This window comes from Danio rerio, chromosome 18, assembly GCF_049306965.1.
Source record: "Danio rerio strain Tuebingen ecotype United States chromosome 18, GRCz12tu, whole genome shotgun sequence".
NCBI lineage: Eukaryota > Metazoa > Chordata > Actinopteri > Cypriniformes > Danionidae > Danio > Danio rerio.
The window spans coordinates 8972501-8999953 of NC_133193.1; the positions used below are offsets into that span (position 1 = coordinate 8972501).

The 27453-nt window shown below is 37.0% G+C and overlaps 1 protein-coding gene across 26 annotated transcripts in view; it reads right to left on the reverse strand.

The window, feature by feature from the left end:
* The window catches only part of shank3a (SH3 and multiple ankyrin repeat domains 3a), a 569169-nt gene that overhangs the window by 137629 nt on the left and 404087 nt on the right, over nucleotides 1-27453 (reverse strand). For 18 of the 26 annotated variants that reach the window (XR_012394288.1, XR_012394287.1, XR_012394284.1 and 15 more), the window contains one exon: nucleotides 10744-10928. Coding sequence is in view for 15 of the 26 variants with exons in the window: in XM_073930231.1 (XP_073786332.1) it covers nucleotides 10744-10928 (185 nt within the window). In the remaining 11 variants the exon portion in view is untranslated. Of the gene's footprint in view, nucleotides 1-784; nucleotides 812-999; nucleotides 1030-8531; nucleotides 8556-10743; nucleotides 10929-27453 lie in introns of all 26 variants that reach the window. The other 8 variants (XR_012394281.1, XM_073930229.1, XM_073930227.1 and 5 more) reach the window with 2 other exon arrangements.

Below are 27453 nucleotides of genomic sequence, written 5' to 3' on the forward strand. Positions count from 1 at the left end.
TGCTGTTCTCATGTAAATTCACCAGAGGCTGCTGTTGACAGACTGACTGACCGACCGACAAACCAACTGATGTCCCACCAACCCCCTTGTGTAAAAGTGTTAGTGTAAACCCAACTGACGGTGTTTTCAAAAGCAATGCAAATAAGGAAAAGCCGCCTGATTTTTTAACACATTTTCAGATCTTACCACGTTCTCACAATGTTATTTATTTGTTTATTTTATTTTTTGCCTTTTGTTTTTGTTTTACCTGCTTTCTGGAACTATTCTTCGTCAGACGCTAACCCCGTTGTTGCAGTCAACTCCTCTCTGCGTCTCAAGTCCGCCGACATACGCGGCAAGCGACTGGGCAAACTGGTAACAGCAGAAAAGATGTCCGTATGGAGGGAATCAGTCAGCTGGTAGCATGAAAAGGAAGCCTTTGGCAGAGTCATACCGCCCCGTATCGTTCGTTTGAAAGCCGAAATGCAGCCATATGTAAATCTTGCTACATAATTCATGCTCCCCAGAAATGTATACAAGGGTACATATTTATAATGAGCCTGTGTTGTGCTATTCCATAAGTTTTCTTTTATAATTGTTTTACTACTTAAATTATACACGCAGGGAACAAACCTCATCCATCTTTCCACCCTCTCTCTGCTAAAACCTAGTAACCCACTGCACTGGATCTAGAGGGATCTTACTTCATTCTAATGGTGGTCTGTGAACTCTCACTGGTTCTGTCTGACCTGAAGCAGTCTGGAGACTCACAGCAGCACACATAGTTCTACTCTAATGAATTTACCTTCCTCTTCACTTTCCTTGATGGACTCTGCCAGAGAGAGACAACACACATACATCAGAGCTCTACCACAAGACAAAGTGTGTGTGTATAGAGCTGATTTCACTAGAGTGCGTGTGTTTTGCTCTAGACTACTATGACTGTACTATCGGTATCTACTGAATATCAAATCAGAGCTATGAACAGGATGGGGGGAGATAAATGGGCTTCATGTTTACCAAGCTTGATCTCCTCATAAACATTCTCCTCTGTCAGAAAATGAAATAAGAAGAAGAGGGAGGAAAGAGTCAAGGTAAAGACAGATAAAGACTGAAGGTAAAAACATTAACAGATACTGTCATTCATATATGTATTTATATATATATATATATATATATATATATATATATATATATATATATATATATATATATATATATATATATATAACATGACTCAATTCTTTTATATATTTCAATTATGGCAGGTCACAAAAAGTTGAAATTTTTTACATTAAACGACAGTAACGCTAGTTCACCTATTTTAACCTCCATACAGTAGGTGAATCCTTCATCTATTATTTTATTATCACAAAAAAAAAAACGATTTAACTTGTATGCATTATGCTTTCCTAACATTTAAGATCCTTTCATTCAATTGAATTTAATGCATTCTTACCAAAATACAAGGTCAAAGTCCTGGATTAAGTGTATTAAATATGTATGAAGACTGTCTGCTTATTTTACTGTGCTCTGTCTACTAAAGAAAGAAAATCGGTTGACTTATCTTTAATACAAGCAAGATGTTGTATTGCTTTGTGTGGAAAAATATTAATCGCCCCTTCAGTGGTCTTTGCTTGAGAAACCTATTAACATTTTGGGCTCCTGAAAAGCTCACATATATAATAAGGGAAAATCCTCTGAAATTTGTGATATCTTGGAGGTGTTTTTTAACTTTGTGAAAAATGGAGATATTGAAGAAGCTTTGGAAGTTTGAAGTTGTGGAATGTGAATTGGTGCATGTTTGATTAAATTTCTTTTTTTATTTGTATTTTATTATTTTTTATGATAATATTTAAAATCTTTTTTTCCCCATAACTTGTCTGGGGTAAGTTTTGGGTATTGGAATTTGATTTGTTCTAAAAACTTAATAGAGACATGTTATGCACTGTAAAAATCTTTGCAGTTAAATGATTCTTCAAAGTTTTCCTTATTTTGTGATTCTTGTTTTTATTTTACCCCCTTTAATTATGCTTTTCAATTGCATTATGAGACCCTATTCTTTTGTCCAACAATGTTTAACCTTGAAAATTTTGATAAAGTGACTTTTAATAAAATTTTTAATAGTTTAAAGTGATATATTGTCTGGTTGGTGTAGTAAATTACGGCACAACAACCTTTCAATAAAGTGCCAGTACATTTTCTGTTATTTTAGAGAACTATTTCTCTAAAATTCTTTTTTTATATATATTATATTACTTCAAAGTACTAAAATGTCAATAAAAGTCAAGATGTTAAACTATAGAGTTGAATTTTAAACATCAAGATTCGACAGAGCAGAGATTAAGCTCCAATATTAATCCGATTCCCAACCGTTACTAAACAGAAAACACTTGTGAAACTATTCATTTACAGATATTTTTACAGTGTGGGCTTACAGTGTTTTATTTTTTATCTTACTGAAAATAAGCATTATGTTTACGTTTTCTGAATAATATAGAAAACTCAGAAAACGAAGAAAAATATAATACTCAGAAATATAAGTACAGGTCTGAAATTGTTCATATAAAAATAATGAATAAACACACATACTAAGTTTTCACAAACCCATTTTCATCTTCTTATGATGTAACTTAGCAGGGGAAATTGCTAGGTTACACATACACATAGAAATACACACGCACACGAAACCATCTTCTGCAATCATATCAATCACATACTGAGCTTGAGATGTGACTTTACCCTCAATCTGCCCTAAAATCCTGTCCTGAAAATACCATTCTCCAGAAGCACATCTAGAGCCTGCGAGCAGGGAAGATTTCCAGCCCTCATCCGTTTATCATCTGTGACCTCAAAGCAAGGCTGAGGTTGGTAAGCTCCAATGAACTGAAGCCACGCAGTCCAAATGCATTTCACATCTGTATGAGGCACAGGAGCATCAACATGTTCCCAGAAGAGCATGCTAAAGGTTATCAACCTGAAGTCACAAGCAGAGCTTTATTCAGTCCTCAAGGTCTCAGCTATTTGTGCACCCAAACGTGATTTATATCAGTGAATGAGAGTCTCCAAAGCTAAACTACGGGGATTAAATGGAAAACGCTCACACCGGGGTTTATTTAACAGTGATAAAATACAAGCTGCATTCTTGTGTGTACATACTGCAAAACATTCTCATGCAAAGTCTCTGGATTGTTCTTGTAATTTGTCGAAAATAACATGAATACACACTCAAACCTTGTGTGTATAGATGTGTATAGAGTTAAAATTACAGAAAAAAATATGATAGAAAACTACCGAAAAGTCTGAAGTAATAATTAAATTCTGTAAATTTCTTCAGCAAGTCTGAATTAGATTGACCAAGAGTAACCGTACACTATCTAACAAAAGTCTGGTCGCCTATCCTGGCCAATCCTGGAGCATCTCAACCTTCTTAGCTTTCAGGAACTTTGATGTGGAGGCTGAATTATGAGAAGGAGCGCTATCCTGCTGAAGAATTTGCCCTCTCCTGTGGTTTTTAATGTAATGGACAGCACAAATGTCTTGATACCTCAGGCTGTTGATGTTGCAATTCACTCTGCAGATCTCTTGCATGCCCCATACTGACTGTAACCCCAAACCATGATTTTTCCTTCACCAAACTTGACTGATTTCTTGAGAATCTTTGCATTTGTGAAGATTGGGATGCAGTTTTAACAGACAATTTATCAGAAAATGTTTCCTTCTGTCACTTTTCTAAATGTTCAACAAGAAGCCAAGTTATTTTTTCTTGCTCTTACATCTGGGATTGACGACAAGACTTTTGTCAGGTAGTGTAGATAGTGTTAAATAATGTTTTTATTTCCAAAGAAATGCTCATTTGAACTCTCTATTCTTTAAAGAACATGAATACACACCCACACCATGTGTGTATACAGTAGATTCAGGTGTTTTTGCACATTTAATATTAGATAACTAAAGGATTTTAGACAACCACTAAAAAGTAAGATTTAGTTTTTATTTTTTGAAAGAAGTTAATTGCATCACTTGCATTGATCAAGAGAGACAGCAAAGTTATTTACAATGTAAAGTTAGATACAATTACTACATTTAAACTCTCTATTCATTAAAGAACATTAAAACACACTCATTAATACAAAAACAATGAATGTATAGATAAAACTGTTTTGTTTGTTTGTTGAAAAGTTAATATTACATAAAAAAGGGATTACAGACAAACCGTTGAAAAGTCTGGGCTTAGTAAGATTTTTTTTTTAATAAATTAAACTTTTCAGGAAGGCTACATTAAATTGACTAAGAGTGAAATATAATGCATTTATAATGTTGGATAATATTTCTGTTTTCTCATAAATGCTCATTTAAGCAGTACTGAAACTGATTTTGTTACTAAATAGTAGTAATAATAATAGTAGTATAATACAAGTAGTTTCCTAAGCAAATAAGCAAATTAATATTCTGAAAACAAAGAGTAACAGAATAACAATGCTATATATTCTGCAAAATAATTACTATGATATATATTTTTAAAGCTATTAAGCAAGAAAATAATTGTTTTAAATTGCAATATAATTTCAAAACGTGTTATATTTCATATTAATCAAATATTTACAGCCTTGGTGTATAAGAGACTACTTAAAAAAATAAAATAAAATAAACATAAAAAAAAAGTTTAATAAAATATTTTGTTGATGTTGTTCCAAACAAAGTAGTGCATATAGGGGTGCACTTTTTTGGATTGATTTCCAACAGTTCATCAAATAATAACTTAATACTGTGTTTTATTTATACAAAATATTGTATATTGTGTTTTTTCTACAGTTTCACCCACAAAAAAAAAAAAAAACAGGTAATGCAGATTAATTGTGCATCCTTGCAGCATTTTGTTCCTGAATGAATCCAATTTTGAATGACTCATTTGAGTCTACTTAAAAAGTAAGACATACTGCAGACTGTTCACTCTGTCTCTGTAAGATTGCAGAGGTGCTACAAGAACTGAAAGGCCACAGGAAATGGGAATGGTTTTGACATATGGTGCCGTTACGTCAGAGATGCATCGTGTGTCCTGCATATGGTTTGTCCTGGCAGTTTCTTAGCTGGCACATGCTAAATGCTGTCATGGTGCCACCAGATTATAACGGCAACTCCATCTTTTCCGGCATGGGCATCTTGGCACTTCAGTAAGACTAATGCACCTGCTGCCCATCACAGAATTTGAGTCAGCAACCCTTTATGTAAATCACTTACACATGAGAGCAAATTTCATCTTAAGTGACTAAATATTGTTGTTAGCACTGGTTTATAAGATGTTTATTTAATTCGCCAATGATTGAGTTAAAAGTAGGTATGCACTGAAATGGAAATTCAGAACCGAAAGCGAAACTGAAAATTCTGGATACACTCAGGACTGAGACCGAAAATGGTTTGTAATATTATTTATTATTTTATTAAACAATATAAAGTCATTTTGTAAGACTTTTAAATTTAACTCAATATCTTGAATTATACTGATAAAAAACGCATGCCTATAAATTAGCCACATTTTATTGATCAATAAGCCTAATTTTACCAGCGTTGCCATGACAGCACTATTGCAAGCAGAAGGAACTAGTATACTATGTAGAAATGTCCTGTCACAGCATTATTTGCGCAAACGTTTTGCTTGGAGATTTGCTACTTTTAACTTACCCTTTGCTTGGTGCAAGCCATTGATATGAATAGGTTTTGTAATGGAGCTGAAGGGAGAGTGAAACTAACATCCTGGGACTTTTTTCGGTTACTACTTTTGGCAATATTTCAGTGCATCAATAATTAGAAGTTTGGATTAAATTTAGCGTAGATATGTTTTCACATATTTCAGCAGCCTGCTCCTGAATATACTAAGTGGCTGTTTACTTATTGCATCTAAAACTTGTGAGAAAACTTCCTTCAATTTCAGCTTACTATCATCTCAAAAACATTGCAAGAACTAGAAATGTCCTGTCGGTACATTATTTGAATAAATCTTTTGCTTGGAGAACTGATACTTTTAACTTAAGCTTTGTTTGATGCAAGCCATTGAAATGAATAGGTTTTGTAATGTAGCACTATGGCTGGAGGAAGATTGAAACTAGCATGCTGGGACTTTTTACTGTTAATATTTTTGCCAATATTTCTATTTTGGGCAAAAATTGAAAATGCGGTTTCTATCAGTAACTGAAAATTCAGTGCATCCCTAATTAAATGCTTGGATTAAGTTTAGCACAGTTATATTTTCCCTAGTCTGCTCCTAAAAATACTAAGGGACTGTTCTTTTATACAACCCAGGCGCATTATGGATACGTACCCAGGTCTACATTTCTGGGGAAAGCAAAATATGTAACGGGAGGAACGTCTGCTCGCAGTTTTTGTTTTTGCAAATCCACCAGACGCTGCTGTGTATGCTTTTTGATGATCTTAAATTTTTATCACCTTTCCTCTTCTTGCCTAAATCCACTTGAGGGTGCAATACACACTTTAGCTGACCAGGAATATCTTGCTGTCAACTGACTGACAGACAGACTTATCCACCCACCCCCATCCCTAAACCCAACCGATAGTGTTTTCAAAATCTAGAAAAAGAAAAGACATCGGGGCTGTGTGATTTCACCATGTTTTCAGCCTGTTGTTTATTTATTTATTTTTTTGCTTTGGTTTACTTGGTTTCTTGAACTTTCCATTGCCGGACTCAAACCTAGTCGTCGTGGTCAACTTCACTCTGAATCTCAAGTCCATCGGCATATGTAGCAAACTACTGGGCAAACTGGTAACACCGGAAAAGCCGTCCGTACTGAGGTAATCGATCAGCTGATATAGTGTCATACCACCCCATAAACAGGGGTAAATATCCACAATGAGACTGTGTTGCTTTCATAACATCTAAAACCATGTGGAATATGCAAGCCGCACCACTTCCTTCATTTTCAATGCACTTTTGAGCTCATGCTCCTGTGGCGTCTGTCTTTGCTAAGCCACCAACAGCCACAGTCTTTAAGGAACCACCCCTGATAAACATTTGCTGCAGCTCTGATACACTGCCACAATCCTTACATGCTCTTCATGTGTCTGAGGTAATTAGTCTACTATTACTACAGAATTGTGTATAATCCATACAAAACTGTGAAGATGATTAGTTGGTTCCTGTCACATGATGTGCAGAATGCTCGCAGAATTCTGAACAATTGGGATGTATTAAACACACTGTGATAAAGTAGACCCAAAAATTCCCTATTTTCACAATCTATGTGTCTCCATTTTAAATAATGAATTTAAGAGTGGATTTTTTTTAAGTGGATTGAGCAAAAAATAAAATATAAAACAAAATAAAAAACTATTAAGTTATCCCAAAAAACACTTAATAAATATGTTGATTCAGCTCATTTTAAAAAAGTTTTTTTTTTCGAGTGTGCAAAAGGCACAATATGTAAATAGTCCCTAAGTGTGTTACAGTGCAGTAATGAATTCATAACACCAGACAAAGTGGTACAGTATAGTATAGTACGGGTCACCTTTATCAGGCTTGCGTTTCCACTGCCAAAGGGGTACCAATGGTAACCTCTTGTTATAAAGTAATTCCATCATGCCAAGTTCATAACAGTCCAAAAGGTGATGATAATAGCTAAACATGGAAGTTTGATCATCTTTTAGGTTGCCGAAAGAATTAGTTACTCCTTTGTTTTTTCGTGCTTCACTCTCACGTTTTTCCGTTTCTGAAAGGATCCGATGTCAGAAGCACTTCAATATTAATTTGCACACTATTATCATCAGCTCAAGAAGTTCATTATTTCAAACATAGGTGCACGGCAAACTCATGCAAGAAAGTGAAACCGCTCGCGCTTTAGATGGCCTTGTAAACAACAACGGGGCACAGGGTAGATTCTGCTCTTCTCCTTGGCTTTGTGGCTGTTTATCAAGACAACAACAAGGTTTGTTTATGCTCGGGTTAACCATGGCTCGCTATTATTTAAATGTTATTATGGCGTAATGTCTCGGTTGTGTATTTAAAAATGGTGCTTTCTTTTTTTTCATTCTCCTGGCTTGTCGCACGAGCGAGTGACATAACCAATAGTGTTCAGTTGCACGTCTTGCTCCACCTTTTATCGTGCTACAAAAGTACGATATGGTTAGTTTTTGATACCTTTTGACAGTAGAAACGGCCATAAAAGCATACCGAATTGTACAGTACCATACCGTACCATGCAGTGGAAATGGGCCATAAGTATCCTGAGCAACTTTAGAGCCATATAGGTTCAACTGCTTACAAATGGAGGAAACTATTATCCATTACACAGAGGCAGAGAAATCAGAATGTGTATACATTTTTTCCAGGACTGGATAAAGAGCAGGAAGGAATCACACTACAACTGCTGTGTACGTGTTGAAGGGTGTCTGGTACAGAAGTGTGAGCACATGTGGACATGCAGGTAAGGTAAAGTGGAAAGAAAGAGTTTCTAAAGGATAAAAACATCACTGTAAGGGTCTGTGCATGGGACACACACTCATACACACTGGAGGGCAGTGGGATGATGCAAGTTCTTTACCTTCCACTGCGTTTGAGTGGTAGTCTGCTTTGAAGCATGAATGGAGACAAGAACAGAACAACAAATAAGCCATGAACCTGAGCTATGAACACACACACACACATACAAACTTATAAAGCGTTAGTATGAGTTACATCCACATCTGTAAAAATGTACATGGAACAAATGCTGTCAGAGTTTAATCACAGCAGAATCTCTTCTGGATCAGGATTCACTAACTAGAGCACGTAAGCAAGAGAGCACAGCCCTCACAGCTGAGCATCAGTGTGTGTGTGCGATGTGAAAGACGGTCTCCAGAGAGCAGTCTTTGACAGACAACAAACCTTCGCTTCCCTGTTCTGAGACACAGCAGTGTAGATGACATAGAAAAGATGGAAAAGCATGTGCATCTCGCAAAACAGACAGTCTGGAGGTCACTTCAGCTCAAACGACAGCTCGGTTCGGAACTCAGCCAGCAGATCTGCTTCTACAGACCATCTCAAATCCCTTTCATGCTACAGTAATGCCATTACATCCGGGACTATATATAACTTGTAAGTATGTATGTACATTTTTGGGGAGCGTTTTTATTTTTTTTTTTACAATATGAATGTAACATTTAATACATCATTGCATTTACTAACAAACAAAAATGTTTTATTGTATATTTATTTAATTTTGAAAAATATATCATATTTATAACAATTCCACAACATAAATTCATAATTTCCTAATCTATTGTAAATGTATTTATTCAATTGTAATATGTTACTATATACAGTTAAAGTCAGAATTATTAGCCTGCCTTAGTTATTAACCCCATGTTTATCCCCCCACCCCCAATTTCTGTTTAATGGAGAGAATATTTCTAAACATTTCTAAACATAATAATTTTAATACCACATTACAAATAACCGATTTATTTTATCTTTGCCATGATTAAAGTAAATAATATTTGACTAGATAGTTTTCAAGACACTTCTATACAGCTTAAAGTGACATTTATAGGCGTAACTAGGTTAATTACGTTAACTAGGCAGGTCAGAGTAATTAGGCAAGTCATTGTATAACGGTAGTTTGGTCTGTAGATTATGGAAAAAAAACAACTTAGAGCAGCTAATAATTTTGACCTTAAAATGTTTTTAAAAAAATTAAAAACTGCTTTTATTCCAGCCAAAATAAAACTAATAAGACTCTCCAGAAGAAAAAATATTATCAGACATGCTGCAAAAATGTCCTTGCTCTGTTAAGTATCATTTGAAAAATATTAAAAAAAAGAAAATATAATTCAAAGTGGGGCTAATAATTCTGACTTTAACTGTATATACACTGTTGTATGCCATACACATTTCGCCATTTTAACCCTTTAACTAGACCAAGAAAAGTGTTCGGATTGCATTTCTTAACTTCCTAATGTCGCTATTTAACACACTCAACACATTTTTTTCAACACATCCCGTAATTTCTAAATTATAAACCTCTACCAAATGGTTGATATGTCGTTTTGAGGTAAAAGTACCGGAATTAATACACTACTATAAAAAAATGTGAAAATATAAAGTGTACAGTAAAACTAATTTATATAAAAAAATAGCATAATAAAAATAAAACATTTTGAATACTAAATCATCTTTATTTTTTGAAGTATGCCATAAAATATTTCAGATTGTCATTTACCATGTTTTCTTGTTGTTATTTTTTTTAACAATAAAACCAAAATGAAGTGTAGTAGTGCAACAGGAGTATGCTTGTTTGATTGTTTTCTAAACCAACAATGCTGTGTGTGTAAGCCATTATTCAAAGCAGTCAATCTTTAAAAAACTTGAACAGTCATTATTTAAAACAGAGTTGAGCAGGCAGTTAATGGGTTAAATTACTGAAACTGATAACCAACAGCCTCCTTGGTTGATTACAATAATGAACGACACTTTTAATTCCTAAAAAAACTGTGCTGAACAAAAAGACTTGCTAGCTAACAACTATTAGGTTACTTTGGATCAATTTCCAATACATACCGATACATATAACAATGCATAATTCCAGTACAGATGACTATAGATGATAAAGATCCAACAATTCAACTCATTTAACATAAAAACACACTGCAACAAGCAAACCATGAACCTCCAAATGGATTTATCTCCACAGATCAAATTTGGCGTAGCCCCGCCCCCTTTTCAAGAAGACTGACAGCTGTCAGAAGCAAATAGATAAGCAAAGAAAGGGCACTCACCTTTGACCCTCTCTCCGCGGTTCAGCTGGATCTCTCCCTCTCCCTGCGGTGAGTATGGTTTGACCACGATGAATGTGCGCCCCGGCACCGCGCTGTAGAGTTTCCTTTTGGGGCCCCGGGCTCCTGAGAGTGTGTGCGAGGGCCCCACGGGAGGAGGGCTGGGGTCCCGCTGGACCGTCCCCGGGCTGTAAACAAAAACATAGGTTACCGTGGTGATGCCCGGCAACTGGTAGCCAAATCCAGTGGTCACCGACATGGTCCCAAGAGAAGGCGTGCAGCGTGTGTGCGTGCGCGGCTCTCCTCCTCGATATCCCCGAACCGGCCAGGGCCGTCAGGTGCGAGCGGCTCACTTCTTCTCTTCCTATCCCTCTCTCCTCCTCTGCTCCTCTCTTCCACCTCTCCTCCCTCTGAGCGCTCCCCGCCCTCCCCCTCGCTCCCGTTAACGGCTGCCTTTCGCGAACGGCGCCGAGCGCTCGGGCTGCACTCACCGCGAGTGGGGCATGTTCACTCCCCGTGGCTCTCGCGCACACGCTGTGACGCGGCTGCGCTGTTTCCCTGTGGCTGAGCCGGCGCGCTCCCGCCCTCCACATTCTCTCCATACGTGGATGGTCGCCGACGACAACGCACGGGCGCCAGGGGTCCGGATTGATTAGTGTGTGGGGGGGTTGAGCACGACTCACCTCACCCCCCTAAAACAGCACAAACACACACAGACACACACATTCTCATAGTGCTGTAATCAACAGCCCCTCCTACCCCCCCTTTCGCTCCCACTCTCTCTCTCTGCCCTCCAAATTCTCCCTCCCCTCCCATGTCTCTCTCTCTCTCTCTCTCTCTCTCTCTCTCTGTCAGTAAGACAGCTTCTGAATGTTAATGCAGCTGCAGGCAGAGTGACTGTAGCCCCGTCTCTCTCATTCATCTCCACTCATTCACCCATTCACTGCATACACACACACAGACACGCGCCAGAGGAAACGGCAGTATCACACATGACTCTGTTTTCAGCTTGTTGAGGAATGAATTAAAAATCCACATGCATTAAAGCAACACGCACACATAAACACACACTATAGGCATTACATTCCCCAAAGACCCCCACACAAGCCTAAGCCACAATGTTACTGTCAAAAGACCCCATTAGAAATGTTTTTAAGTATTTCGAATGACCATATTAAAGTAACACCTACAGTAGGTTTCATCATACAGGTTTTTGTTCTTGTAAACCACATAAACAAGTACACAAACACACTCATGCAGACACATATACATCAACTTCCTCTCTACTGGTATTGGGCTCAGATGTTATGGGGTGAATTAAGTAAGAATGAATCACACTTGCTGATTGCGTTGTTTGTTTGTGCCGTCTTAGCACCTGATTCACTCAAGGTGTTATGCAAATGAGGTAACTGGTACAAACATGCCAACTGTACAATGTATGGGTAGAGAATGCAGCTTAGTTTGCTAAACTGACTGTCTTTTACCATTAATATAAATTGGCAACACAGCTAAATATACATTGTGATTGGCAAAACAGTAATACAGTAAATTTATTTATGCAACAGTTCTGTCTGGTTCTGGAATCTGATTGGCTTATCGCCGTGCAATATTCTGCAATATCAGCATTTGTACAGCCTCTATACCCTTGTGTACTACTCCGCCCACATAGAGTGACAGCAGATCAATAGATTCACTATCTATCTCATTTAAGGCATTTTAGGCAAAATGTAGATGTTTAGATTGCAACTATGTGGTTTATTTAGAAGGATAGTGCCTATTTTAAAATATTTATAATTTCGAAGCAATTCAGCGCATCGGCAGCCATCAGCCTGTCATATTGAGCAGAGCAAAGACGCATAACAAGCCCTTAGAGGTGGAAAAACTCAGCGTTTTCTTTTCATATTTCAACTACAGCTGATCAAATCATTATAAAACAGGTATACAACAGGATTGTACGTTGTTGTGCTGTATTTATACCATAGTAATCTAGTAATGTTTGCTTTGCTTTGGCTTTTTTGGGGTTAGTTATTGTGATATTCCAACTGCAACAGAGAAATACTGGGAAATCTCTGTTGGCTGATGGCATTTCATGCCTTTCAGCCTTTAATCTTAAAATGTGAGCACAATCACCTGTTTTGTCATCCATTTAGACATTATGCTAGAGAATCATTTAAACACTAGCTCTAAAGTGACGTGTGTCTGACCAGCTGCAGATGTAAATGAGTGGCGGAAGAAAGTAGTTCCTCAAACAAAAGGGTTTTTGAGAATTTCCTTGTTTAATTTCTTTTTTTAATATTCACGATTATGCCGTCAAACTGTTGTATAAACACAATATCACACTCGTAGCACACCCTGCCGGTCTCACTAACACACATTCCAGCAGCAACCTAGCTTCCCTTATGTGGTCTCCCATCCAGGTACTGTCCTGGTGCAGCAATGCTTAGCTTCAGGGGGCAACCATGTGAGAGTTGCAGAGAGCTAGCTGACGGATGAATATTAGCATCATGAATAGTTTTCTGAATTTCAGTGGAACAAACTGTATTTGTCTTTAAAATGTCTCATTAAAATTGTCATTATGCTGTCAAATTCTTTTAAAGAATGCCATAATGACAAACTCAGCTTGTACCACTGTAGTTAAATATATATAAATTAATGATGTTATAAAATTCTTTACATATTCACAATGGCTTCATGACAATTATGTTTATGTCAGATTCATGCAACCCAGGCTCATTCTGAAAACGTAGTCCCGTGGATGTTTCTGGAGACTGCGAATTATGTAGCCGGAGGTTTGTATGGCTGCATTTCATTTTTAAGCGAACGCTATGGGTTAGCTCCGGTGGTGTAAAGTAACTAATTACAAATTCTCAAATTACTGTAATTAATTACTTTTTCTCAGGAATTGTAATTTAATGAGTAGTTTTAAAAATGTGTACTTTTACTCTTACTTGAGTACATTTTTTAATGCTGTATCTGTACTTTTACTCCACTACTTTCCTTCAACCTGCAGTCACTACTTTATTTTTTCTTGTCTAGGGGGATTAGAAAGTTCAGTGATGTAATTTCTGTCCAATAAAATCACATATAGAAGGCAAATCGCCTCATAATATAATACCTCAAGACATGGGCGATTTATAAATGCAGCAAACTGTTTGGAAGCATTTAGAGTGTCCAAGAAGACGTCCAAAATCAATATCAGTATTTGACGTCAATAGGATGTTGGTTTAAGATGTTGGCTCAACATTGGATTTTGGTCACTTTCCAACACAACCTAAAATCAACCAAATATCAACGTCATTTAATGTTGTTATTCGACATCAAAATAACGTTATCCTTAGACGCTGGCTAGACATTGAATTTTGGTCACTTGACATCACAATCTAAATCTAACCTAATATTACTGTCCTATGACATTGTGTGCCTGCTGGGCAATAACTAAATGCACTACAGAATGTTGCGTTTACACACATCCACAAATTACATGTAAACGCATCAGCTTTTTACAGCGTCATACTCACCACTCACTACTCATGAGTACTTTTAAAAGGGCTACTTTTTACTCCTACTTTGAGTAATATTTACAAGAGATACTTTTACTCTACTCAAACTACATTTTTAGGCAAGTAATGGTACTTTTACTTGAGTATGATTTTTTTGTATTCTTTCTACCACTGGTTAGCTCGTCGTGTATGTTGGCGGACTTGAGACAAAGAGAAGAGCTGACGACAATGACGACGACGGATTCGAGTCCGGGAAATATCAGTTCCAGAAATCAGGTAATACAAAAACAGAATCAAAAAAATAAAGTGAACAAGAGCATAGCAGGGTGAGAATGTGGTAAAATCCAAAAACGTAGTAAAAATCAGACGAGGGCTTTTCTTTTTCAGCACAGAATGTGTAAATTTGAAAATTGTTGGTTGGGTTTAGGGAAGTAAGCGGGCAGGCGGGTCAATCAGTAAAATTGGTTATGTTTAGGGAAGGAGGAGGCTGGGTCAGGTGAATTACCGGTCACACAGTCAATCATTCAGTCAGTCAGACAGACAGACGGTCGTTCGACAGGTTTACGCGAGAACAGCGTGGGTGCAAACGGCACTCGCGAGAGACATTTGAGAAATGAAAAAGCACACACATCGGCCTCTCGTGGATTCACGAAAACCAAAAATCGCAAAAATACGTACCTCCCGAGACGTATTTTGCAGTCTCCAGAAACATCCACGGGACTACATTTACATAATGAGCCTGTGTTGGATTGATGACAAGTTTTTGTTTTTGCCTTGGTGATGTCAGTATGTCTTGACAAAGACAAAAATAGGTTGTAATGCATTTGTTTGTCAACTTGTCATAACAAACAATGTCATATTTGCATTTAAAATGTCAGAACTGAGTATATGACACTTAATGACTGTTGTTATAAGCATGCATAAAATCTTATTCGTATCATGTCACATCCATGTCATTATTATAAACGATTCATGACAGCGTTATGAACACCCCTAAGTAAAGTGTTACCAAAAAGGGCTCAGATCATGTACATATACAGCAGCTAAACTGAGTAATTAGCATAAATGCAGCAGATTTCTGGTGCTTAATCTGGAACGGTGCAACTATTTAACAAACTGACCTCTAAAAACAAGCTTTCCAGCATGAGCAAGCAGACTCCTAAACGTTTGCTTTTACTGACAAAATCAGTCAGTCTGAACACACATGCACATCCACACACTTTACGGTTATCTCTCCCTTTCTCCATCTATCCTTTTGCTCCGAACATCGAGCTCAGTGACGGCTTTCCAATTACTGCAGCGGTACAGGGCTGGAGCGACTGCAGCATGTAAATGCAGAGTAACAAGAAAGAGAGAAGAATTTAAGGGGCGGAGAGACGATACCAAACCCAGAGGAAAAAAAAAGCAAGAGAAAGAGAAAGCATCACTGAAGAAATGACGAACAGAGGCTGTAAGAATGGATGAGAGATGGGGAGGTATGGAGTCCTGTCATCACGCTTTCCTATTGATCAGCCACAAGCTTGTAATAAACGGCACTGAAAATCATGGGACGACTCTGCAGCAAGACCACACTTCATTTGTGTTGTCAGAAAAGTGGCGAATCAATATGAATTCGAATGCTTTTATTTGTATGAATGGGTATGTTCACACTGCAAGGTTTAGTGCTTAAATCAGATTTTCTTTCTCAGATCTGATTTTTTACACAGTTGTTCACATTGTTATAAATGTGGCCAGAATCAGATTTCCAGTGTAAACAGATCATGATCCTAAACTGATCCGAATGCGCAAACGTACAGTTACAGACAATGTGTATACTGTATGAAGTAAGCACGTCGTCAGATTAGGTTTAATATGATTATTGCCCTTTTCTCAGACAACTGTGAACTGTAAAGGAGTGTTCTGCTACTACTACACCGCAAAAAATGCTTTTCTTACTTAGATCTTGTTTCTAGTTTAAATATCTAAAAATTCTTAAATCGAAAAGCATATTTTAGACAAGCAAAACATATTGGCTGTTTCTCAATATGCGTTCTTCAGCGGTCTTGCTTCCTCGTGTTCTCGTGCAACGTCATCATCAGCTGCCTAAGTTCAGTTCCAATACTCAAGACCGCAAGTACGGAGGACGTGTGAAACTTCCCAGATGTGATCTTGATATCGAGGACGCACCGATGCAGACTTGAGCACTGAACTTGCTCTGGAAGTCCCAGAAGTCATTGCGACTGGAGGTGGGAAGCGCAGCATTTTATTTAGATTTATTATTATAGTTCAGAGATATCACTTATTTACATCAGGAGTTTCCCTAAATGAAGCGGTGAAAGTAAACATTAACATATATATCTTAATAAAGGAAAAAACACATTAAGGGTTGTTTGTTTGCTAAAATTCGTATTAAAATTTGATTTATTTATATTGTGCAGAGTATATTTATAATGTTTTTATGCAAAGTATATATTTTAAAGAGGGGGAAAACAATAAATCGTTGTATGAAGGCTGTAATGTTTAAATAATTTCCATTTAAAACGCGTTAAGGTCACGTGACCATCAGGAAGAACGCAGCATCTCAATTCTCAAAGGACGCGTTCTCTGCCCTCGCGGTCTCGTGAGTTCGTTCTTCCGAGGACACCTGGCAAGACCGCTCTCCACAAGAACGCAAGTCCGTTCTCTGCGTTCTTGGAATTGAGAAACAGCCATTGTCTTGTTTTGAGAAATAATATGCCAAAATTAAGTGAGTTTTTCAGTGAAACAAGCAATATTCTGTGAAAGGGGTAGGCAAAATAATCTTGTTTTTTTAAGACATAAGAATATTTTGCTTAGCCCATGCGCTTATTTCACGTGACCGCCATTTTAAATAACCAAAGCGAGGCTGCGGTGGGACGAAACCCGGAAATATAGGACCAGCATGCTGTGGACTGCAAACCTCCCACAGTTGCAGAGATTTTAAGATGCAGAAATGGTGTAAACATCACTTTAATATCATTCAGTAAGTTTCATTTGAACAATTAAAAGCAATTTAGCATCAAACAACATCTGTAAGAGTAATACGCTCAAGTGTCCTCCAAGGCTTCAGTTCATGGCACCAGTTAAACACCGTGGGGGCACTTTCATGCTTCAGCCTATGTAATCCGGTGATCGATAAAACACTAAAGTCCTCTGTAGCACACCCTCGTGTTGTCTGTAATAATGTTGTTCCGGCACGGAAGTTTTAAAACCGTCCTTTTCCCGCTAACACTGAAGCGCCGCTGAGCGTGGATGACTTTACTGATCTTTACTGCTGCTTCGCGCTCCAGTCTCCGTGTATATTCTGTGTATATTTTCACTTTATCTTTGCTGATAAGATATACAGCCAAGTACACAACTGTTCTATGTAACTCCCAACTATACTTCCAGGTTTCTTCCTACTGCAGCCTCGATTTCGCCTTTAAAAATGGCGGCCGTGTGAAATCAGTCTATTGGCAGATTATTTTGCTTACCCTATTTACCCCATTGATTACTTATGGTTATGATAACATATTATTTGCCTTCAGTGATTTCATGACGATAAATACCAAAAAATAAAAATAAAAAATAAACTGGAATAACTACAGCTGTCTCGATCGTCTGATCTCATAGGAAGGAAGAGATCGTGATAACATATGATGACGTGTGCAGGTGCTGTCCCATTTCTTACGGGTAAATTTTAAAGCCCTTCCCCTTCACACTCGGTTTTAAGGGCCAACAGGAAGGGGAAGGGATACAAAAATAGAATTGGAATTTGGGCCAAATCTCCAAAAATGCTAAAAATTCTGTGTTTTTCTGTCAATATGGGGTCCTGTGTGTATGTTAATGAAGAAAAAAATGAACTTAAATGATTTTAACAAATGGCTGCGATATAACAAAATGTGAACAATTTAAGGGGGGTCTAAATACTTTTCGGGCGAGGCAGTGGCGCAGCAGGTAGTGCTGTCGCCTCACAGCAAGAAGGTCGCTGGTTCAAACCTCGGCTGCTCAGTTGGCGTTTTCTGTGTGGAGTTTGTATGTTCTCCCTGCCTTCGCGTGGGTTTCCTCTGGGTGCTCCGGTTTCCCCCACAGTCCAATTCACCTGCGTTACAAGTGAATTGGGTAGGCTAAATTGTCCGTAGTGTGTGTGTGAATGTGTGTGTGGATGTTTCCCAGAGATGGGTTGCTGCTGGAAGGGCATCCGCTGCGTGAAAACTTGCTGGATAAATTGGCGGTTCATTCCGCTGTGGCGACCCCGGATTAATAAAGGGACTAAGCCGACAAGAAAATGAATGAATGAATGAATACTTTTGGTACAGACTGTATGTTTTCAACCATGCCTAATATATTATCTTTACTTGTATCTGAAATGATCAAGACAATAAAAAAAGCATCTTTCATTTAAAAATACGAAACGTTCAAAAGCTAAAATATTTTCAAACACTTTTATACACAACCAACGACTACTTTAAACAAGAACAAACATGTTTCTTAGCCCTAACATGGGTTTCCCAAAGACTGACCTCATTCAAACGTAATGACACACACCCTGACCTGCACCTTTAGGCATTAGCTCACACATACAGACATGTGTAACCTTCCGAACCCTACACACACACAACAACAACCATGCCCTAATCAACCACAGGAAGTCCCTCAGGCATACAGTGTCCATACTGAAGGCTGTGACAAAGTGATATATTGGCTCTATACGTCTCCAGAGCCTCCTCTCAACTGCCTCCTAGGGCACCAACTATACTTCGGTAACCCTGGCAACTGCCATCATGGAGAGATAAATTGAACGCAAGTGTCTTGATTCAGCGGGTGCCAGTGTCAACAATGAATCAGAGGCTTCTTTTCCCGCCGTCTCTCTCTCTCTCTCTTTAGGTAATAGCAGCTTGATAGAAAGGACTGATGGCTTGATCCAAAGTCACTGAGTAAGTCCCCATGCTGTCATCACGCTGCGAACAACTCCAACTAATGCATGTCATATGTGTGATATCAAGGTCTAAAGACAGAGGTAACTGAGGTTTAGCCTCAGGGAGTAACAATAAAACAAACAAACGCTGTGATTTCAAGTAAAATATATGCTAATAGCAACACACATATACAGATGAAGTCAGAATTATTAGCCCTCCTGAATTATAAGCCCCCCTTCTCAATTTCTGTTTAACGGAGAGATTATTTCAACGCATTTCTAATCATAACAGTTTTAATAACTCATTTCCAATAGCTTATTTCTCTTATCTTTGCCATGATGACAGTACGTAATATTTTAATAGAGGCTAATAATAGTGACCTTAGAATGACCTTAACAGACGTTGACGAAAGTTTTGTACAAAACAACCAACATACAAAATCTATACTTATATATATATATATATACAAGATGCATAAATCAAATTAAAATTAATTAATTACTATCAAAAGCAAGAGATAGAGGGTAATTTTTAAAATAAGACTTAAAAGCACCAAGGAAAGCGCATGATCTGATATGTTTACTTCTAATTTTAACCGTGATTTGGGACCTAATTGACCTTAATGAAGTATACCAGTGAAGAAGCTCACCAATATAAGCAGGTGCCAGACTATTCAAACCTTTAAAATAAATAACAATAACTTGTATTGAATTCTAAATTGCATTGGGAGACATGGCTGTATATCAGCACTGGCGGGAGGTGTGCGTTGGCATGAGGCCGCAGGCCCAGTGCATTAGTTTCCCACCAGTGCTGATATACACGAGTATACTACGAGTCTATATAACAGGTCGACGGCACAATGTTGTATATAAATAAGAAAATCAAACACAGAGAGTCTAAAAACCCTTTTTTTATTAGGAACTACTTTCTTCCGCCATTCATTCACATCTGCAGCTGACGTTCGAACAGCAGAAGCCGTTACTAATTCACCAACTTCACTTTAGAGCTAGTGTTTGAATGACAAAACAGCTGATTTTGCTCACATTTTAAGATTATAAGGCTGAACATGACAAGAAATGCCATCCATCTACAGAAAAATCACAATAATTAACCCAGAAAAAGCAACGCAATCACTACCAGAACCGGGATAGGATGCAGCGGGTTTTGGGCGGCCGCTGCAATCAGGTACTGTACCAAAGTTGGCAACCCGGGGGTGTTTAGACTGTACCAAAAAGGGGGGTGAAATTATGGGAGTTTTCTGGAAGAAATAAAAAACGGGATGGTTGCGGGAGATTGGTCTGAAATACATGATACTCCCAGGATAAAACTGGAGTGTTGGCAGGTATGCTTACCAGTTTAATAATGATTTGATCTGCTGTAGTTAAAAATCAGACTGTTATAATCTTCTAAGCGTAAGGGCTTATTATGCGGTTCTGACTCCATCTTGTGGATAGAAAATGTGGCAGGCTAATGGCCGACAACGAGCTCTCTCAGAAATTGTACATATTTAAAAATAGGCTCTATTCTTACAAAAACATTGCATAGTTGCAATCTAAACAACAACATTCTCGACTAAAAAAGCCTCAAAATTACATTTTGTTGCCTAACAGCAGTAAAACTGTAGTGTCTCTCTGCTTATTGCTGGCTGTATGTGGGTGGAGTAATACACAAAGGGTAAAGAGGCTGCACAGGTGCTGATATTACTTAAATATCTCACAGGTACCAGACAATCAGATTCGAGAACCAGACAGAACTGTTGTATATAAATAAAAAAATAAATAAATAAATAAATAAATAAATGTCTATATATATATATATATATTAAAAATACATAGTTTGATTATTTATTTACCATGTTTAATCATTTATGGTTTTCACTTTAATATCACAAAAGTAGATCTAGAGTGACGTTTCTTCATTTATAGCTCAGCTTTGACATGAGCTGTACTGCACAGCTATCACCGCTACGCTTTTCTTTAAAAATGTCAGCTACATAAAGCATCCATCTGTGCTCGACAATGGGAATGAAGCTAAAAGACATTATCTGTAAGGAATGACCCTTCAAAAAAATGCCGTAAAAGAAGAAAAAAACAGTCCAGTCCATTTAAAACCAACCAGTCTAGCCTCAAAGGAGAGAGTCTTTTGCTCTGTTATAACAAAATAAGGCATGGGAATCTGTCATTATCTTGCAAACGGTTATTTGCATAAGTGCACAATGGTAAAATGGTCTCTGTGGACGGACTAAGATGAAAGAATGAAATGAGTTATGTCTCATTCTCTCTCATCATCTCTTCGGTTCGTCTGCCAGAGCCTCTCTCAGTACGTCTTGCCCCTTTTAGGGGTTAATTGAGTGTAATGGAGTCAGTGTGAAGCCTCTTCTCTGACAGAGCATGAATATGTGTGTGTGTGTGTGTGTGTGTGTGTGTGTGTGTGTGTGTGTGTGTGTGTTTGTGTTTACTGGGTCACCTTTTCCTCCTGGCAATTTCGGAGACTCGGCTATCAACAGAAAATTACATATCTCTACTTTTCTAATCTATTCTTAGATTCATTTATTTTGCAATGAGATGCAAAACATTTTAATGCCTTTAAAAGCTTCAGTTTCTGTTTTTTTTATTTTTTTATTTGTTATTTAAAATTCTTTAGTTTCAAAGAATTCAACCTGGCTGTCATTTTATATAATTTTCTCTGTAAATATAGGTGTCATGGTGGGTAGCACAATCACCTCACAGCAAGAAGGTCACTGGTTCGAGCCTCAGCTGGGTCAGTTGGCATTTCTGTGTGGAGTTTGCAGGTTCTCCCCGTGTTTACGTGGGTTTCCTCTGGTTTCCCCCACAAGTCCAATGACATGCAGTATAGGTAAAATGGGTAAGATAAATTGGTTGTAGTGTATGTATGTGGTTAGTGTGTATGAATGTTTTCCAGCAGCTGGAAGGGTATACGCTGAGTAAAACATATGCTGGATAAGTTGGTGGTTCATTCCACTGTGGCAACCCCAGATTAATAAAAGGGACTAAGCTGAAAAGAAAATAATATAACACTATAACCTCCAATACTCAATGTAGTCCAACACTGTAAAAAAAAGATATGACAAAACTTCACAACAACAAAAGTTCTATGTAACTTTAACTTATAAGTTAATCAACTACATGTTTTTAGCTATACAAAGTTTAATGCAATATTTTTAGTCAGTTTGACGGATTTGATTTAAGATGACTACACTCAAAAAAAAGAAAACTGTGGTAAAAATAATGTTTCTAGAGGAACCGTTTTGTACCTTTGCAAAATTTGTACCTTATACGGTACAGAAAAGACTTCTTATGATACTTTTTTGTGCCTTTTATGATATAATTGAAATGAAGGCACACAATTGTTCCCATATAAAAGGTACAAAGTGTTGAACAACTCCTTTATTACAAAATCTATGAAAATAAATATAACTGGAAAGGCAAAGTGATTTTATGAATAATTTCTACAGCTGAAATCAGAATTATTAGCCCCCATTTGATTTTTTTTTCTTTTTTAAATATTTCCCAAATTATGTTTAACAGAGCAAAGAAATTTTCACAGTATGTCTGATATTTTTTTTTCTTTTGGAGAAAGTCTAATTTGTTTTATTTCGGCTAGAATAAAATAAGTTTTTATTTTTTTAAAAAACATCTTTAGGTCAGACTTATTAGCCCCTTCAAGCTATATATATATATATATATATATATATATATATATATATATATATATATATATATATATATATATATATATATATATATATATATATATATATATATATATATATATATATATTGATAGTCTACAAAACAAACCATTGTTATAGAATATCCTGCCATCAATTATTCATCCTTAATTTGCAAATAAAAGTTAAAAAAAAATTGTTTCTTGAACATAAAAGAAGATATTTTGAAGAATGCTGGTTGTTGGCACCTATTAGCTTCCATGCTTAATTTTTTTCCTATTGTGAAAGTCATTGTGTACAGTCAAAGCTATTAGCCTTACTGTGATTTTTTTTTTCTTTTTCAAATATTTCCCCAATGTTTAACAGAGCCAGGATTTTTTCATAGTTATTTCATATATTATTTTTTCTTCTGGAGAAAGTCTTATTTGTCTTATTTCGGCTAAAATGAAAGTAGCTTTAATTTTTTTAAACAGTTTTAAGGTCAATATTATTAGCCTCCTTAAGGAGTATTTTTTTCTGATTGATTTTAAAAGGTTTTTAAAATTTCTGTCCAGAGAGGTCATGTTTTAATCATTGATTGGTCTCATGCAGTCACGTGATGCAATTTTGCAGGTCAGAGTTCACAAAGCTTAAACTTTGCACCGTATCAAACTGCAAAATTTGTCGCATGAGCTTGCGCTTCCAGTCTGACACATTCGCATGCGTATGAATGAAAGTGTATGGGGAGAAAAGTCCAGTGTGACCGTGGCTTTATACAATGACTTCCCTAATTGTTCCAACTTGCCTAATTAATCTAGTTAACCTAGTTAAGCCTTTAAATAGCATTTTATGCAACTAAATCATCAAACAGAAATAGGGGAAAAATATACGAGGAGGGCTAAGAATTCAGGATGGCTTCAGCTGTATACTCTTATGTGTTTATCAGAGGAAAGAAATTCAGAAAGGTTTAAAAATACATGAGAAGAATAAATGAGGTGATTTTCATTGTTGGCTGGACTATCTCTTTAATGCAACTTCTTTGCTTCAAAGGATCCTGTAAACTCAAACTGACTGTCAAATCCAAGCTTAAACTACGAATGACCATACGTGTGTCTAATGAAAAGGCCAGAGGTAAGGAATGAGCCAATAGGAAAGCAGAGAATGCTATTGACCTCGATGCCACCCTTTAAATCTCCCAGCAGCCAATCGGACATCAGCAGGCCCCCGTCCTCCAATCAGGGAGTGTCGGGTCTGGATGTCCTGAGGGTGGAATCCATCACTGCAAACTCTAGCCTGAGAGAGTGCTCTTTCAGAGTGACACCTCATTTACCTGCCTTGCACAAACAAAATGGATTCTCTTTTGCCATCAATAAATCACTCAATTCTCCTTTCCCCCACTCTCCCTTTTTTCTTTACCTTCTCTAAACGGAGCTCATAAATCGGGAAAGTAATGAAACAGCAGAAATGAGGTAGGGTCTAACTTTTAGCCTCTTAGCTGGTGGTAAAACCGACACGTTAATGATGAGTGATGAGCTTCCGGCAGCTTTCAGTCATTCCCACACATTTATAATCATATTTTCGCAGGAAAGTTCGTTTTCGCTCTGCATTATTCATTAGAAACACACTGCAACAGATATTCAGTGCTTTAATGAGCTCTCTTTTCCACTGGTAAGTGCCGAAAACAACATGTTTGGTGGTAATATCACAATTTAAGCTACTTTCCTGTTAAACAAATCATGGATGGCTTGCGATAGATGACATCCCACAGAACATCTTCCAGACTGTTCATTATATCTGCGCACTCAGTCTGTGACAGACCTCCACATGGTGCTGTATCATATGTTACATTATATAACCGGTCAAAGATTTAGGATTGACAATGGCATTTAAAAGTGGAAATGAAACCCATAGATTAGCATTGCCTTTGTGTGTGTACATGACAAGTGGAGTCGTTCTTAATATTTGATATCACATGACTGTGACAAATAAATACATTTTGTGCTTGCAATTTTTAAGAATTATTGATGACTGGTGATTTTAAAAACTACCATGGATAAAGGCAGTGTTCGAATTCTGCTACTTTGGCAATGTTGAATGCACAATAAAATTGGCTTTTTACTGTAAAAACTGCAGGCTAACTGATATTATATTTAGTGATGTCTAGATCCGACCACGTGATCAGACTCGAACGTTACCTCCCGATTAGGACTCAAAAATGTATGTACAGTTGAAGTCAGAATTATTAGCCCCCCCTGAATTATTAGCGCCCCTGTTTATTTTTTCCACCAATTTCTGTTTAAAAAGATTGTTTCAGCACATTTCTAGGCATAATAGTTTTAAAAACTTACTTCTAATAACGGATTTATTCTATCTTTGACATGATGAAAGTATATATTTTAATGTATATTATTCAAGACACTTCTATACAGCTTAAAGTGACATTTAAAGGCTTAACTAGGTTAAACTAGGCAGGTTAGGGTAATTAGGCAAGTTATTGTATAATGATGGTTTGTTTTGTAGATTATCAAAAAAAAAAATAAATAAATAAAATAGTTTAAAGGGGCTAATAATTTTGTCCAAAAAATGTTTTTTAAAAAATTAATAACTGCTTTTATTCTAGCCGAAATAAAACAAATAAGACTTTCTCCAGAAGAAAAAATATTATCAGACATACTGTGAAAATTTCCTTGCTCTGTTTTGTATCATTTTGTAGCACCCTTGCTTATAGATATCATTAGGACTAGCATACGGATAATAACATCTATAAGGGGGTGAGAAAAAATATCCGGCTCTATTTCAAACTGTATAAAATCAATTGTTATTTTTAAGTTTACACACATATGAAGACGTTTTATTTATAATAAAATGTATTTGTGCTTGAATGCTTGTTTTATGAGTGGATTATACTGTTGGAAATAAATAACCAAATGAAATCAAAACCTTATTTTAATTTCATGGTGCTTTTAACAGAATTGAAATTGTAAATTACAGAGTAATTAACTGTAATATAAACTGTATTTTATGCACTTATGCAGTATGTTACTGTGTATTAAAGTTGCATTGTGAACATTTTTGTATATCTTAAAGTAAAGATATACATACAATCCTGTGAATATTTATAGAGCAAGATAAATGGTGCTGTAAAGGTAAATAAAGTATTTTTGCTTTAACTCATTTACAGTAAGTTACTGGCGAAGTTTTCCCAGTTAGTTCCTGTAAATCAATTACAAGAAAAATATGTGTATTTACATTTACAGCACCATTTTTATCACCGTATATGTATTTAATTTATATTTTTTATTTTTATTACACTTAATTATTTAATTACTGTAAATGTAAGTACAGTATTTGTCCTGTAATTGATTTACTATAAGTCACTGCCAATAAGCTAATGTTGTTTTTTCAGGAAAATGTTAACAGTGTATTTGCCAAGTCTTTGATGATACAGACGGAAGGTTTGGGATATTTCTAGTGAAACTAATGCTATCTAATGCTTTATTGATTCTTCCTTTTTACCTCATGGATTGATGGGAAGGGCCAAATTGAACTCGATATTATACACCATCAACCAATAGCGCTTTCAATTGACCTCTGACCTTTGCCTCCTCCATGCTGTTTTCTTGAGACCCATAATCTCTACATCCGCATCAACACTGCTTAGAACAACATGTCGTAGCCTCGAATTTGACCCTGAACAAAAGTGGGCGGCCAGAAACCGACTGCATGACTACAGCACTAATTACACACTCTCCTGGTCGCCGCAGTAACCTCAGGGAGTGACAGGTGGACACAGCCAGACAAAAGGCCAATGACCAGAGAGAAAGACTAGGGCCTTTTATAGAAAGACCGGACACCAAGGACAGACGCTTTGGCTTAATTCCTGTATGTATCATCAGATTGTGTGTATTAAACACTCTGCAAAGCACACACTCTGCTGCACTCGGTGGGATGGTTTGATTATTAGCGGGCCAGGATGTCAGGAAATACTGACAGATGGACAACTAGGACAAAACACAGCAAACACCCCTCAGGACCACATAAAGAAAGAGAGTAAGCCCTAAAGTGTTGCTCAGCGGAAGACGTACTCTACACCTGCTGGTAAAATTACAGTCCTAAGGTCCAAATTAGCACACAAAGGTATATTTTGGTCAAGTGAACTTATTCATAAAGAATCAGAGGGTATATAGATGTTACTTTTTAACCCAACAAAAGGCTAATTCAGAAAAAAATAGCCCTATATAAATTTCTGGAAATCGCGAATTATGTAGCTAGAGCTACGTACGGCTGTGTTTCATCTTTAAAATGAACGATATTGGCCGTTATGAAAATCGGAAGAAAAAAATTAAATAAACAAGTAAATATCAGAGTGACAATGTGGTAAAATCTGAAAACGTGGTAAAAAACTGGCGTCTGTGAGGGCTTTTCTTTTTCTGGATTGCTTTTCAAAACACTGTCGGTTGGGTTTAGGGAAGTGAGTGGGCACTGGTCAGTTGGTACTTTTGAAAACACTATTGGTTGGGTTTAGGGAAGGAGCACTGTGGGTCATTTGATCTGTCAGTCAACAGCGGTCTTGAGGATTTATGGGAGAACAGCATGCGCGAATGGTACTTATGAGGGAAATTTGAATTGGGAAATCTCAAAAAGCTTA